Raw genomic sequence first — 13,757 nt, 5'->3', positions numbered from 1 at the left:
GTGTCTGATAAAATAACAACAAATGATGGAGGAAAACGTGACCGCCTCTTATCAATCAGAGAGATTTTTCAAAAAATGCTCAAACTCATTACACATTTTTTACTCCTGATGGTCGAATACTATAAATAATTCCACTCCATGACGTTCACCGAAGTATACGGCCACATTCCAACAATTTTCATGTTGGGATTATTGAAGATTCTAAATTGTCCTTTGTTTGCATTCAAATATCCTCTATTAACGTTTTACAAAAAACACAGCCATAAAAAATAATGAGCAATCTCAAACCACCATGACAAGCAGATGCTGTGCTCGTCAGAATTACATACACAAGAAGCTCACTCGTTTTCCAGGTTTAATCACGTGACGTTCCGCCTATAGCAGAATGTATAAATATGTTATAACATACAGTCCAAGTTGTTATGAATATAAATATTTGGTCAACCACTTTTCACTGTGCAGTAATTGCAAGGTTCCTACAATACACCTTAAGGTAAATTAAATTTGCTGCATTATGTGTGAATTCTATGGCTTTTAGAACATTTTATGAACCAGCTCTTGTGTCTTGCTCAAGGACACTGATCATTGGAGTTTCGGATTGAACCCACCACCTTGAATTTTGGAGAGTGTCATTCTACGACTGAGCCATGCTGTGAAAAAGCCAATTTAGTTCACGATTAGGAATCACTGATAGCTACAAACAGTTGATGAATTTGAAAATGGGAGGGGGCACCTAATTTCACAGGTTGACTTATTCTAATAGGGCTGCTATTAGAATGAGTAACCACTGTAACTTTGCTTGGGGGGGGACCTTTTTAATTTGTTACGCTTGGTGAAAATACCCCCAAGAAACACATTAAAGTGATGCTGCCGTGAACGGCGCTGCCAGGCCCTACTGGGAACAAAATAAAGTTTAATGTCTTGCTCAAGGACAATATGATACGATCATCGGGGTTAAGGATTCACAGGAACCCTCATTTACTATTTAACCCAAATCTAGACTGAATCACAGGGGGTGACTTTTTGTTGCTGCAGTAACCCTCAAACACCTGCCTTTGCATTCATACTCTGACATTTGAGCTTATATAATCGTCAGCTTTCTTGTTTCTATTTCCTTTGGTTTTAAAGAATCAAGAATCCCTCACATACAGCTCATTACTAGCAATGAATCTACTTCTTTATTTTCATTCTAATAAAAAAACGAAATTGAAGTGCTTCTCACAGTGCATGATAAATAATGAATAAGTAAAACACAGCAGACCATCTCTATTTCATCAATAAACCTAATATTACCTTATGTGGCCAGAGATTAATAAAGAGATGGCACTTGTGAAAAAAAAAGAGTCTAAATCTGTTTGTTTTTTATTTCACTTTTCAGTGTTGTCTGCCTGATAGTAGAAGTTCAAACAGGTGATTTGGGAGTCTTTTTTTTTTTTGCGGCTCACTGAGGCAAGATCTGTACAGTTTTTTAAGGGAATGCAGACGATAATTCATTATCTTCTGGGTCATATTATTGAGCCTTTGGAGATCCTTAATTCGCCAGCTGTTATTGTCTGGTGGCAAGTCGGGGCTCGATTGGTTCATGTCAATGAACAGTAAAGACCAGGCAGTCATCTACTGTAAGTTTTTTTTTTTTAGAGTTAATCAATCCATCTGTTACAATTAACATATGAATGATTTGGGAATTTGGGAGGTAACTCATTGGTTAGTGTACCTATTATCTTGCAGACCTGATTGGATCCAATTGTAGGTATTGCTAGGCAACAGTGTTCAAGCAGAGGAAAGTGTAAACCAACTGTTACCTGAGCACCTGAGGACTGAGGGCAAAGTCATCTTTGGCTCAGCACAGCTTCAAGCTTCGCAACAATACCATCAGAAAAACAAGAATAGTTAATTTTGTGACATTTAGCTCTGAAGCAGGTAGGTTTTGAGGACAAACAATCATTTGCAATTGCTAAAGAATATTTCATGTCGTACGTCACATTGTAATAATGTTTGCAGCTTCACTGAGTAATTTTGTCTAGATTCATTTGCATCATTATTATAGTTATCAAGCAGCTCTCACTCGCATCTTTTACAGTTATGATTTTACAGTATTGTATACTTTGTGTCTGCTCAAACAATGAAGATGGCATTGGCTAGCGGTCATTGGCTAGACAAAGAGATAAAAGGAGAGGCTCCATGTCCCAGGTGGGTCACATTTCAGCCACGATTACGACAGATGTTTCTCCACTATTGCAAGCAAGTTTTATGCCAATTAGTATTAGAGGTGTCAAAACTAATTGAATAATCGACAACAAATCGGTTATAAAATTAATCACTTCCTATTTCAATAATCGAGTAATCCTTAACATTTCTCAGCAAAATTTTGAAAATATCTGCTTTAACTTTGAGAAGCAATGACCACCGTCATGTGTGATATTGCTTAACTGTTGTTCAGCTGTTGTTTTTTATCACTAAATAATATTAGATAAACAACAATTGGATAATAAATAATAATCAGTCAGGAAAAAGTCCACTCTACTGCAAATAAAATTGTTTCTAATGATTTGATTAATTGATAGACTAATCGATTTTAAAAATATTCAAGAGTGAACCCTAATTAGTATGTAAATATTTGAGTCTGTTTTCTTGTTATTTAATCATCGTTTCTGTGCTGACAGATATGGCCACGCTTCAGCTTTGGCAGGGAACATCGTCTTTCTCTTTGGAGGAGCCTCCAACTACAACCAAGAGGTGACTTGGTGTGGAATTTGTTAAATGGAAACTTTGATACTACAGCCTACATTCATTTGCTTCAATTGATTAATTTAGGAGGACAACCCTGTTTACTTTGATGACTTCTACATGCTAACAGGTGTAGTACTGTACTTTCTGGGATCTTAAATTTTAATCCATATTGTTTGATCCTGCAGATGACTTGAAGAAGGGTATCTTGCGCAATTCAAATACGCCATAATTACTTGACGACACAATTAGTAAATACAGCTACAAATACTTACACACATTGAAAATAAAATAATTCACATAATAATTACTAAGCCCAGTCCGAGAGGTGACCAATGTTAATCAAAAGTGATATGTGTAGTTTCCCCAGATGACGTAATATGGGAGCAGATTCCACAGAGTGGAGAGGTTCCCACGGCCAGACAAGGCCACACTCTCTGGTAATTATAATGCTAAAAAAGTTTAGAAAAAAAAATATTGTGGTTTTGAATTAAAATTTGCATTTTTTTAAGTGATTATTAATTTAAATGACCCTTGCTGTACATAAAAAAACAATCAAAATGACTGTATAAGATTATTTTTTGTGTCAGTGTTGTTAAAGGGAAGGTGTATGTGTTTGGCGGTGTTTCCAATCCCAAGGCTGCTGAATGTCTCCCAGGGGTCTTCAGTTTTGACATAGGTGAGTGCAGTGTGGTGTGTGAAGTCCATCACATGATCCTTGAATGCATGTTGCTGTTTTGTTGTCTTCACTCAGAAGACTATAACAAAAGCTTTCATTGTTTATCAGTGTCTCTGACCTGGGATTGCCTAACGGTCGGAGGTGTGACACTCAGAACCTGTGGACATAGCTCAGTTGCTGTCAAAGATAACATCTATGTGTATGGAGGAACTCTCGGGGGGATAGCAACTGATGACCTCATGGTCTTCAACACAGGTACAAATTGTGGAAGTTCTATATTTATACAGTTTAGATGTTGCTGTCGTATTTTATTCTGTTTTTATTTCATGCACACTGTTTTCAGTGTCCTACACCTGGACACCAGTTAAGACAAGTGGCTCACCACCTCCTCCCATGTGAGAGGCTCTTCTCTTAAAGAGTTAACTGGATTAAACACCCTAGAGCACATTCATATATACTTTTGTGTGTGTAGGTTTGGACAGGGTTGTGCTCTGGTTGGTGACCAGGTTTTCATGTTTGGGGGTTATGGAGACAGTGGAGAATTCTGTAAGGACATTCATGTCCTTAATATTGGTAAGTTGACCTGACCAGACTGGGAGAGTCTTGGCTGTAAATTAATTATAATGAGGTATACAGTGCTGGCCAAAGGTATTGGCACCCCTGCAATTCTGTCAGCTAATGCTCAATTCTTTCCAGAAAATGATTGCAATCACAAATGATTTATTTTGCTTGCAATGTAAAAACACAAAAGAGAAGGGAAAAAAAAGAGTCAAATCAATTGTCGTTTTACACAAAACTCCAAAAATGGTTCAGACATAAAGTACCGTATTTTTCTGACTATAAATCGCATTTTTTTTTCATAGTGAGGGTGGGGGGGGGGGGCGATTTATCCTCAGGAGTGACTTATATGTGAGATTATTCACAAATTTTCAAAATTCAAAAATCCGCGATGTAGTGAAACCGCGATAAACGAACCGTGATGTAGCAAGGGATTACTGTAATTTGAACTGCAACCGACATCAGCGGCACGGCGCACACACGGCATTGTTTACATAAAGGACGATCGATGGATTTACTGATTTTTTGTGACACAGATGGTTTGATAATATTGTTGTTTATATAATAGTTATTTGATATATAATTTATATATCGTTATATGGGCCTGTGGAATAATTTGAACTGCAACCAACGTCAGCAGCGCGGCGCACACGCGGCATTGTTTACATAAAGGACGATCGATGGATTTAATGATTTGGAGTGACACAGATGGTTTGATAAAGGTGTTATTTATGTTATAGTTATTTGGATAACTGTTAATGTTACGTCAGGCCCGTTCTCAGCTCTTCGTTTGTGTTTATGTCACGTTAGTAGTGATGTGCATTCCAGTTCTTTTAGGTGAACTGAATCCTTAGAATCAGTTCACTCAAAAGATTCGTTCAAACGAATCGTTCAATGAATCCCCCCCCTAACTCGCGGTGAACTGGAAATGTGAATCACTCAGTGAGTGATTCACTCAGTGAGTGATTCACTCAGTGAGTGATTCACTCAGTGATTCACTCAGTGAGTGATTCACTCAGTGAGTGATTCACTCAGTGAGTGATTCACTCAGTGAGTGATTGTCATACTGTGATACTGAGTGATTCGTTCACTCACAGATTCGTTCGTTGGTGAACGGGAAATGCAATTCACGACTCGTTCGTGAACGGGAAGTTACGTCACTGACTCGTAAAGTCCCTTCTCCATCTAACGCTCGCTGGCGCTGCTGATTGGCTGATTTTCTTCTTCGTTTTGTTTTACGGCGAGGTAGCACCAGCTGCAATGGGCATTACTGACATCTACTGGTTAGTTATATATGAAAGGAAAGGAAAAAAAGAACGAATCACTTTAGGAAGTGATTCGTTCACTCTCGTGCACTGAAAAGATTCGTTCCTTTTGAACGAATCGTTCACTCACGAGCCAACACTACACGTTAGCATACCGTATCGTTTAGTCTGTTGTTGCTCGTTCATGTCTGTTCTTGGTGTTGGATTTTGTTGAATACATTTCCCCCAAAATGCGACTTATACTCCGGTGCGACTTATATATGTTTTTTTTTTCACTTTATTGTGCATTTTATGTCTGATGCAACGTATATTCCGGAGCGACTTTTAGTCCAAAAATTACGGTATTGGCATCCTCAGCCTACTACTTGGTAGCTCAACCTTTAGACATAATAACTGCAAACAACCGCTTCTGGTAACCATCAATGAGTTTCTTATAATGCTCTGCTGGAATTTTAGACCATTCTCTTTTGGCAAACTGCTCCAGGTCCCTGTGATTTGAAGGGTGCCTTCTCCAAACTGCCATTTTGAGATCTCTCCACAGGTGTTCTATGGAATTCAGGTCTGGACTTGTTGCTGGACACTTTAGAAGTCTCCAGTGATTTCTCTCAAACCATTTTCTCGTGCTTTTTGAAGTGTGTTTTGTTTTGCGTCATTGTCCTGTTGGAAAACAGGATGACCTCTTAGGGAGACCCAGCTTTCTCTCACTGGGCACTAAATTATGCTGCAAAATGTGTTGGTAGTCTTCAGACTTCATAATGCCATGCACACAGTCAAGCAGTCCAGTGCCAGAGGTAGCAAAGCAACCCCAAAATATCAGGGAACCTCCGCCATGTTTGACTGGAGAGACAGTATTCTTTTCTTTGAAGGCCGAATTGAACTTCAATCCATTTTAACTGGCTGCAAGTGTGAATTAGTATTTGCCACCATCTGTTACTTCACCTATCACCTGTATGTGCTACAGGTAAGTAACAATTAGAGAAGCATCACATGATTTTTCAAAGGGTGCCAATACTTTTGTCTAGTCCCTTTTTTACGTTTGGTGTGGAATTATATCCAATTTGGCTTTTTGACACTTCTTTTTGTAGTTTTACATTAAAGACAAACGAAATTAACACTATAATATCGAAGCATTTGTAATTGTAATATCTATCTATCTATCTATCTATCTATCTATCTATCTATCTATCTATCTATCTATCTATCTATCTATCTATCTATCTATCTATCTATCTATCTATCTATCTATCTATCTATCTATCTATCTATATGCTGTGTTTTACATATGATCTGATTAGTCGACAAATCGCGACGACTAAATTATATTTAAAAACATATCATTGAGAGCCTTCTTTTTGTATCAGTAGAAAACTTGGTTTGGCAGAAATGGGAGTCAAAGGGAGAGTTGCCTGCTGCCTGCAGTGGATATACTTTGACTGCGCACCATGACAAAGTAAACATGCACAGACACATGTATACACTGTTTTTCTTAAAAAGTACTAATGATTTATTATTGACTATTTCACATACACAAAATGTCAAAATGCAAGCAAAGGCATTATTGTTTGTTTTTAACAATAAAGCTTTAGTGCAATAGGTTTGTCACATGTATGGCTTTTATGTCACTACATTCATAACTGTCCACATGATTAGGATATTTACCTGTTCGGAGGCAAAAACTCAAATGATGACCAATCAGTGACATCATCCAATGAGATTCACAAATTCAGTATTGGTGAGTACAGATTATGAGTACATGTGAACCAAGAGATGAAGTATCTCTCCTTCTTCCTGGTACTGTTTGTGTCCTCAGCTAAGATGAAATGGAAAGTTCCTTTGTACGTTGGCATTCCTCCTGCCCGACGAAACGGACACACCGCCTTTATCGTTCACAGCCATGTGAGTATGCGGCACACTCAAACAGAAGGTCTTCGGTTTATGACAATGTTGCATTCTTACAGGGTGGTGAAACCGAAATTTCTCATTTATAATGAAAAACGATTGAAGGCCAAACATGATAAAATATGGAAAAATCGACTATAATTCAGCGTGCCTTCAATAATGTATGCTTACTTTCATAACCTTGAAATGTCATTTGTGGGACTGTTGTAAATTGAGGATCTCCAGTTTCTGGTGCATTTGTATGGTTATTAAAATAATGTTTGTGTGGTTGGCAGTTGTACATATTTGGAGGAAAGAATGAAGAGCAAGAATTTAATGATCTGAAAGTAATGAAACTTATCAATCCCTCGGAGAGGCAACCAGGTATTAGCATTGGTTTGTTTATTCACAAAAATCCATCTTAACATATGAGGTTCTCTTTTTGTGATTGGCATCAATTCTTCTCGACGAGTGGCATATCTTCTGTGCAGAGATGGGTTGGACCTGATGTTGGTAATTTCACAGAGAGCAGTAACTGTGAGAGGGAGGGCTGTGTCGATGTGGGAGTGGTCAGTATTCTGTGCCCAATGAACACAGTTCCTTTCATTCCCTATGAAAGTGGTGCAGTGGTGAAATGAATTGATGTTGCTCAGTGGGATCATTCAAAGATATTATTGCAATAATTTAGAGAGTTGGATGCCTGCTGTTTGCATATTTATGAATGAAATATGTTGCGATAGACCAGTTGTTTATCCTGCGCTGGCGACTTAGCAGATGTAAGATCAACTTTCTGTCATTGTTACTTCACAAAATGCAAGACACAACTTCTGATATATCGGCCCACCCATCTTGGCAGAGACCTGTATGCCATTTTGGCAAACGTGCAGCAAGAATTGCATTGTGATATAAAAATCAGGTTTCGTCAGCATTTCTCCAGATAAGCTGACTACAAAAAGAGAGCCTGATATATGACGTGAAGCTGGAGTGTAAAAGCTGAAACATAACTTCTCATCCACAGTCATGAAGGAGATTCTGTCTGAATTTGGTCTTCAGGGACTCAGTTACAGGTGTGTGTCTGTGCATAAGTGCAGTGTACAATTGTTATTGCCTGCATAACACTCGTACATGACTTTTCTACTTTTCACTCTGGTTTGGTCAACCAACAGTTTTACTCCCACAAAAATTCCCAACGTTCGCTATGATCTGAGTGACTCTTCTCCAGCCAACCAGTCCAAGAGTATAACAGCTCGTGGGCAGGTGATTAGTACATGCACACATACAAATCTTTCAATCGCTCACACAAAATTATCTAATATTCACTGTACAATGTATACTGTAATAACCTTTTTCTCCCAAGATGAATAATGTACAGCACAGGTGTCAAACTCAAGGCCCGGGGGCCAGATACGGCCCGCCACATCATTTTATGTGGCCCGCGAAGACAAATTGTGCATCAAATTCGTGTGTCATGACTAGAATTGCAAATTGTCTTTACTTTTAATATATATTTTTTTTAATATTTGACCAGTTTTACTCTGATTTGAAAACGAGTTATTTGTCAGTTTGTTTTGTAGCTTTTACTGTATATAAAATGAGGTGCTCATACATTTATTTGGGTTGACAGTCATAATGGCCCTCCGAAAGAAGCTATGACAACAATGCGGCCCGCAAAAAAAATGAGTTTGACACCCCTGATGTACAGTGTACCTAAGCTAAAGCCAACCTAACCTAACAATACACTTAACCCAACAATATTTATACGTACGTTTCATTAATGTATGAAGTCTTGTGTATCGTGTAACTACACTTGTGCATTCTTCTGCACCAGATATTTGTCCACAGAGACTTCAGTGTAGTTCGAGACAAGGCCATGTCGATGATCCAGACTGCGTTCACTCTACTTGACCAGGAGTTCCAGAAGCTAGATCAGTACGTTAGTTAAGCTTTATGAAAGAGAAAAAAAAATCACAACTTCTGTGGCAACAACAATCATTTCATTTAACCAACATATCCATTTAAATACTAAGTGTAAAACAGTGATTTGTAAATTTGCTTTGACTTGTAATACAGCACAAGACAATACCATTTTTTAATCGCTTTTTTTTGTTCCTTATTTTAAATGATTTTAAATTGTTTCAGGGAGAAGAGAACGTTGTCAAAATCTGCTGCTGCTCTGCAAATAGCCAGAGAAGGCCACGAGGCCCAGAAGCAACAACACCAACAGGTTTATTATTTTATCGAACTGTTTGAATCGTACACAACTTCCGTGTTTAATATGCTTCAGAATCCAAATCGTCTTGTCAGTCCAATAAATGTTCAATCAATCAATCAATAATACTGTGTGGGATGTGTTGCGCTTGTGTGTCTCCGTGAATGTATTAGGAGTTGCAGGAAATGCTCGACAGACATCGTTCTCAAAACGAGGCATGGCTTCGTGCGAGAGCTGAGGAAAATGACAGAGAAAGGAGGGAGCTCTGCAGACTGAGAGTGAATACAAACACACAAATACATTGGATTGCATGCATTTCGCACAACTCTGTAAGTCCTCATTGGCTCATTTTGTTTTGTCATTGGCATTTGTACACACACACGCACACACACACGCACACACACACGCGCACACACAGACACTTATTTCTGTCAAGATTGGAAGGTACAAAAGGCATTTCTGTATACATAACGTGTTGAGATCAGGAGTAAAGCATTTATTTGGGGTCTTCACACTTTCATCACATGTTGAACAGTTTAAGAAAAGCTTCATTTAAAATTTAATATAATATACACTTTTGAAAAACTAGAGAGTAAATGGAGCATACTGAGGTGAATTCAAAGATAAGTAAAGCACCCAAGGACCTGTTTAATGATCTGCAAATGAAAGGATTGGGGTGGAGGTTAAAAAAACAGTGGATGAAGGTACTTTAGAAGTTGTTAAAGTTGACAGAAAAGAACACTGATTGAGGTGTCAGGATAGAGAGATGGAACATTTTTGATCATTTGTAAGAATAAGGAACAACGTGTGGAAAAAATATTAAACTAAAAGCAAATAATAATACATTTGCATTCATTCAAAACATCCCAGTCTTTGATTACCGAGGAGGCCTGTAGGAAAATTCACCCGTGTTATTTTTAAGGTCAAAGGGTCAAGACATAATGCAATTACCAACGTCTCCTGCGCTTTCCCAGGAGGTGATACTACCTCCATAGGATCGTAAATGTTTTACAGGGGTCAATGGAATGCAACTCTTTGTGTTTACAAAACGATTAAAATGTCCAAGGTATTACACCTGTAAAACCTCAGAATTAAAAATAGCTGAGATAATGTTGGACAACAAGTGCAGAAATAAAAAGCAGTTGTTAAAAAAATGCTCCAAACTATCTCAACATTAAAGTAACAAGCTGGGAACCAATATAAGAGGAATTGAGGAATACGTAGAGAAAAACAGAAAAAGAACTAGCAACTCCGTCTCGAAATCAACTGGAACACTAGAAGATTTTTTGTGAATTACAAAATTATATTTATGAATACAATTAAGCAGTTAAAATATAGAAAAAAATAACTCAAGCTACTGCAGTCCCAACCAAGCCTTATTGCATTAACACAGACGCCACTGCTCACCCATTTTCTGGCTACGGTCATGTGATGTTCAAAAGCTGAGCTCATAAATTGTAACAAGTATCATACTTTGTAGGACAGAACTTTCGACATTGTTGTCCCAATCCTTCGAGAACTCTTTTCCTACAGATGTTTGCTGATTAATCCATTCGTTTAAACCCAAATGAAAAACACATCCCTTCCTTAAAGTAGTCCTTGCTGTGACAGTGCAGTAATCCTATTTATTAATTTTAGGAGGAAGTGCTGCAAGAGCAAGAGAAGCTAAAGGAGGAGCACAGCAGCATCCAGAAACGGAGTGAACATCTTCTATCTATTATGCAGCAGTTTAAAGGGATGTAAATGTTTAGATATACTACAAGCAAGATGGTATGAAAAGTGATTGTTGTTGGTAGCTCTAGACATATTTTGCTTTGAGATACATGACTGCATTTCTGAAGACATTTTGATATCTTTGTCTACACATTTGGCCATAAAACATTTTGGGCGCTGCTTTTTGGGTACGGCACTGATTCTGTTACCAGTTTGATACATACTTTTGAATTAATAAATGTGCTAAAATTACCTTTAATACCTTTACCTTAAATATAACTTTAAAACCCTATGCAATTATTTCCCCCCCTGTAACTCTCCGCCGGTGTTTGAATCTCAAATGATCAGATCTTCAACATCGTATGTGGGCTGGCGGGCTACTTTCACTGCAAGGGACTCTCTCTCGCTCTCACTCTCTCTCTCTCTCTCTCTCTCTCTCTCTCTCTCTCTCTCTATATATATATATATATATATATAATGAAGTAGAATTTGCAATTTCTGGAGAAATTGCGTGTGAAGGCGAAGAAGTTGAATAAATACCTGGGGAATGCTACAGAATGATGTTTAAAGCTGGAATGGGTTGAATTAGTTGAAAGACTTAGAAATTAGATGGGAAAAACTAAATTCGGGAAAATTTGGCGTGAATTTCAAAATTGAAAATTTGGAATTTTTGGTAAGTGGGAAGTTGTGGAATCGGTAGGCAAAAGATGAACATTTGAAAGTTGGAACGGGTTGAATCGGTTGAAAAATGTAGAAATTAGAAGTGAAAAACTAAATTTTACGCAAATTTTAAACGTGAAAACGTAAAATTCTTTAACTTGGCAATTTTGGGAATGTTAAAAAACCTTCCCCAATGTGATTTGAATGTTCTGAATGATGAGAATTTCAAACTGAATTGACGCAAATGTGAAATGTTGAATGTGCTGTTAAGATCATTAACCATTAAGATTTAATGAATGAGGATAAATTTGCTGTAAATTTGCGAATTTTGTGAAAACGGAAAATTTTTTGAAAGAGAAAAATGCAAGCGCTCATCGCGTGAATATCTGGATACGTCAAAAGTGGAATGGAGTGAATCGGATGGATTATGTGGAAGGAAGGCGCGTCAAAAAAAGTGAGGAGAATAAAATAGAAGATGAATAATGTGAATGATGTAGAATAACATAAGTGTGAAGGCCTTCGCCTTCACACTAATTAATAAACTCCAAGCATAAATACACACGCACGCTCGCACGCACGCGCACGCACACGCACAGTCACAGCCGCTCTCCCCTTCTCTCCGCATTCTACAGAAGGCTGGAACACAATTAAGCAATGTTAGGTTACGGATTTTAGTTATTGATCTGACTCCAAATTGCGATCAACACTTAACACAAGAGTTATGTCCTAATCCACACACTGGCGCACCTAACAATTTTGCGAGTTCGTTCTGTCAAAGAGAAGACCAGTAGATCAATTAGGCCGAATTTACCAAGTATTTATTCCTGACAAAGCAAACTAATACAGGCGCCTGGATCTCGGGTCCCTCACACCAAAACTCGTGTGTTCTTGTGAACATCAAGAGACAACACATTCTTCCGGGTTGCCCACTTTTAAAGAAACACAATATGAATATTCAAGCAATCATTGTGTGATGATTGGTCGATGGCCATGTCCTCCTCGTCTGGGTGTTATTGCTGCTGAGTGCAGGTGTCCGGCCTCAGCTGTCTGGCGGTTGGGTCTGGACCACCAGGACGAGTTCTTATTCTCGTTCCTCACCGGCCGAGATGTTCAAATAAGGTGTTCTCCCTGTCTGGACCGATGAGAGGTGTTCTCCTTCCATCCTCCCTGTCTGGGACATCATGTTCCACAACACTTTGTCGAAAATAATTTCATGGAGTTGCCTTCACATTCCTTAGCGCCAATCATGCAACTACACGAGCACACCACTACTGAAGATTATATTGATATGATTATATATGTCTAACGCAGCTTTAATAAAATAAGTTTGCAAACTGGCAAAAGCATTTATTGATATGATTATAAGTCTAGCGCCGCCTTAATAAAATATGTTTGCAAACTGCCGAAAGCACATTTCCCTTTAGCAAGAATAAAAGCGTTATGCGCCAGGCTTTTCTTCCAGGTTGCACTATTTGGCAGACGCTGCAGAACTGAGCCTGGGCGGGGAGAGAAAATGACATGCTGAAGCTACGACTTTAAGGCCGGAACAGAGTTTGTAAAGAAATAAGTTTGTAAAGAATAAGAGCTAATTTGTATGGCAACATTTCAATTGTTTCAGTGTTTCCTTGATTTTAGAGTTGAATCATACTTTTTTTTTCTTACACACGCGCGCACGCGCGCACACGTTTACACACACTTTCTATACAACCTGAAAACGTATTTGCACACTATGTTCAATCAATCAATCAATCAATCAATCAATCAATCAATCAATCAATCAATCAATCAATCAATCAATCAATCAATCAATCCAATGATTTTTTTACATTGTGCCATAATCTACAGAGGTCATAAAAAATAACAAGCCTATGTCAACAAAGTAAAGAGTACAAGGTATAAAATATGTATTTTTAAAGAGTTGTGCGAAAAATAAATACCAAAATCAATTTCAATATTTGTGCTTTTTAGGTTCCAACCACTGATGCTCATTATGCCTGGACCAGATTTGATAGATTGAAACACAATCAAACGTACATCAGTAAAACAGTATAATTTTTTGAATCAATGT

General features: G+C 38.0%; 1 protein-coding gene across 4 annotated transcripts in view; it reads left to right on the top strand.

Moving 5' to 3' along the window:
* Positions 1 to 11,129, top strand: part of zmp:0000001301 — a 64,381-nt gene extending 53,252 nt beyond the window's left edge. The window contains exons 1-10 of one of the 4 annotated variants that reach the window (XM_037266051.1): positions 3,914 to 3,979; positions 6,594 to 6,679; positions 6,880 to 6,961; positions 7,040 to 7,125; positions 8,126 to 8,174; positions 8,274 to 8,364; positions 8,936 to 9,036; positions 9,247 to 9,331; positions 9,490 to 9,594; positions 10,955 to 11,129. In XM_037266051.1, coding sequence (XP_037121946.1) covers positions 7,050 to 7,125; positions 8,126 to 8,174; positions 8,274 to 8,364; positions 8,936 to 9,036; positions 9,247 to 9,331; positions 9,490 to 9,594; positions 10,955 to 11,059 — 612 coding nt within the window. In that variant the 5' untranslated portion in view covers positions 3,914 to 3,979; positions 6,594 to 6,679; positions 6,880 to 6,961; positions 7,040 to 7,049 and the 3' untranslated portion in view covers positions 11,060 to 11,129. Of the gene's footprint in view, positions 1 to 3,913; positions 3,980 to 4,639; positions 4,676 to 6,593; positions 6,680 to 6,879; positions 6,962 to 7,039; positions 7,126 to 8,125; positions 8,175 to 8,273; positions 8,365 to 8,935; positions 9,037 to 9,246; positions 9,332 to 9,489; positions 9,595 to 10,954 lie in introns of those variants that run through there. The other 3 variants (XM_037266052.1, XM_037266050.1, XM_037266053.1) reach the window with 3 other exon arrangements.
* Positions 11,130 to 13,757: the final 2,628 nt, after the last annotated feature.

Source organism: Syngnathus acus, chromosome 12, assembly GCF_901709675.1.
Source record: "Syngnathus acus chromosome 12, fSynAcu1.2, whole genome shotgun sequence".
In the NCBI taxonomy this organism is placed as follows: Eukaryota; Metazoa; Chordata; class Actinopteri; order Syngnathiformes; family Syngnathidae; genus Syngnathus; species Syngnathus acus.
This window is presented reverse-complemented; position numbering and strand designations above follow the sequence as displayed.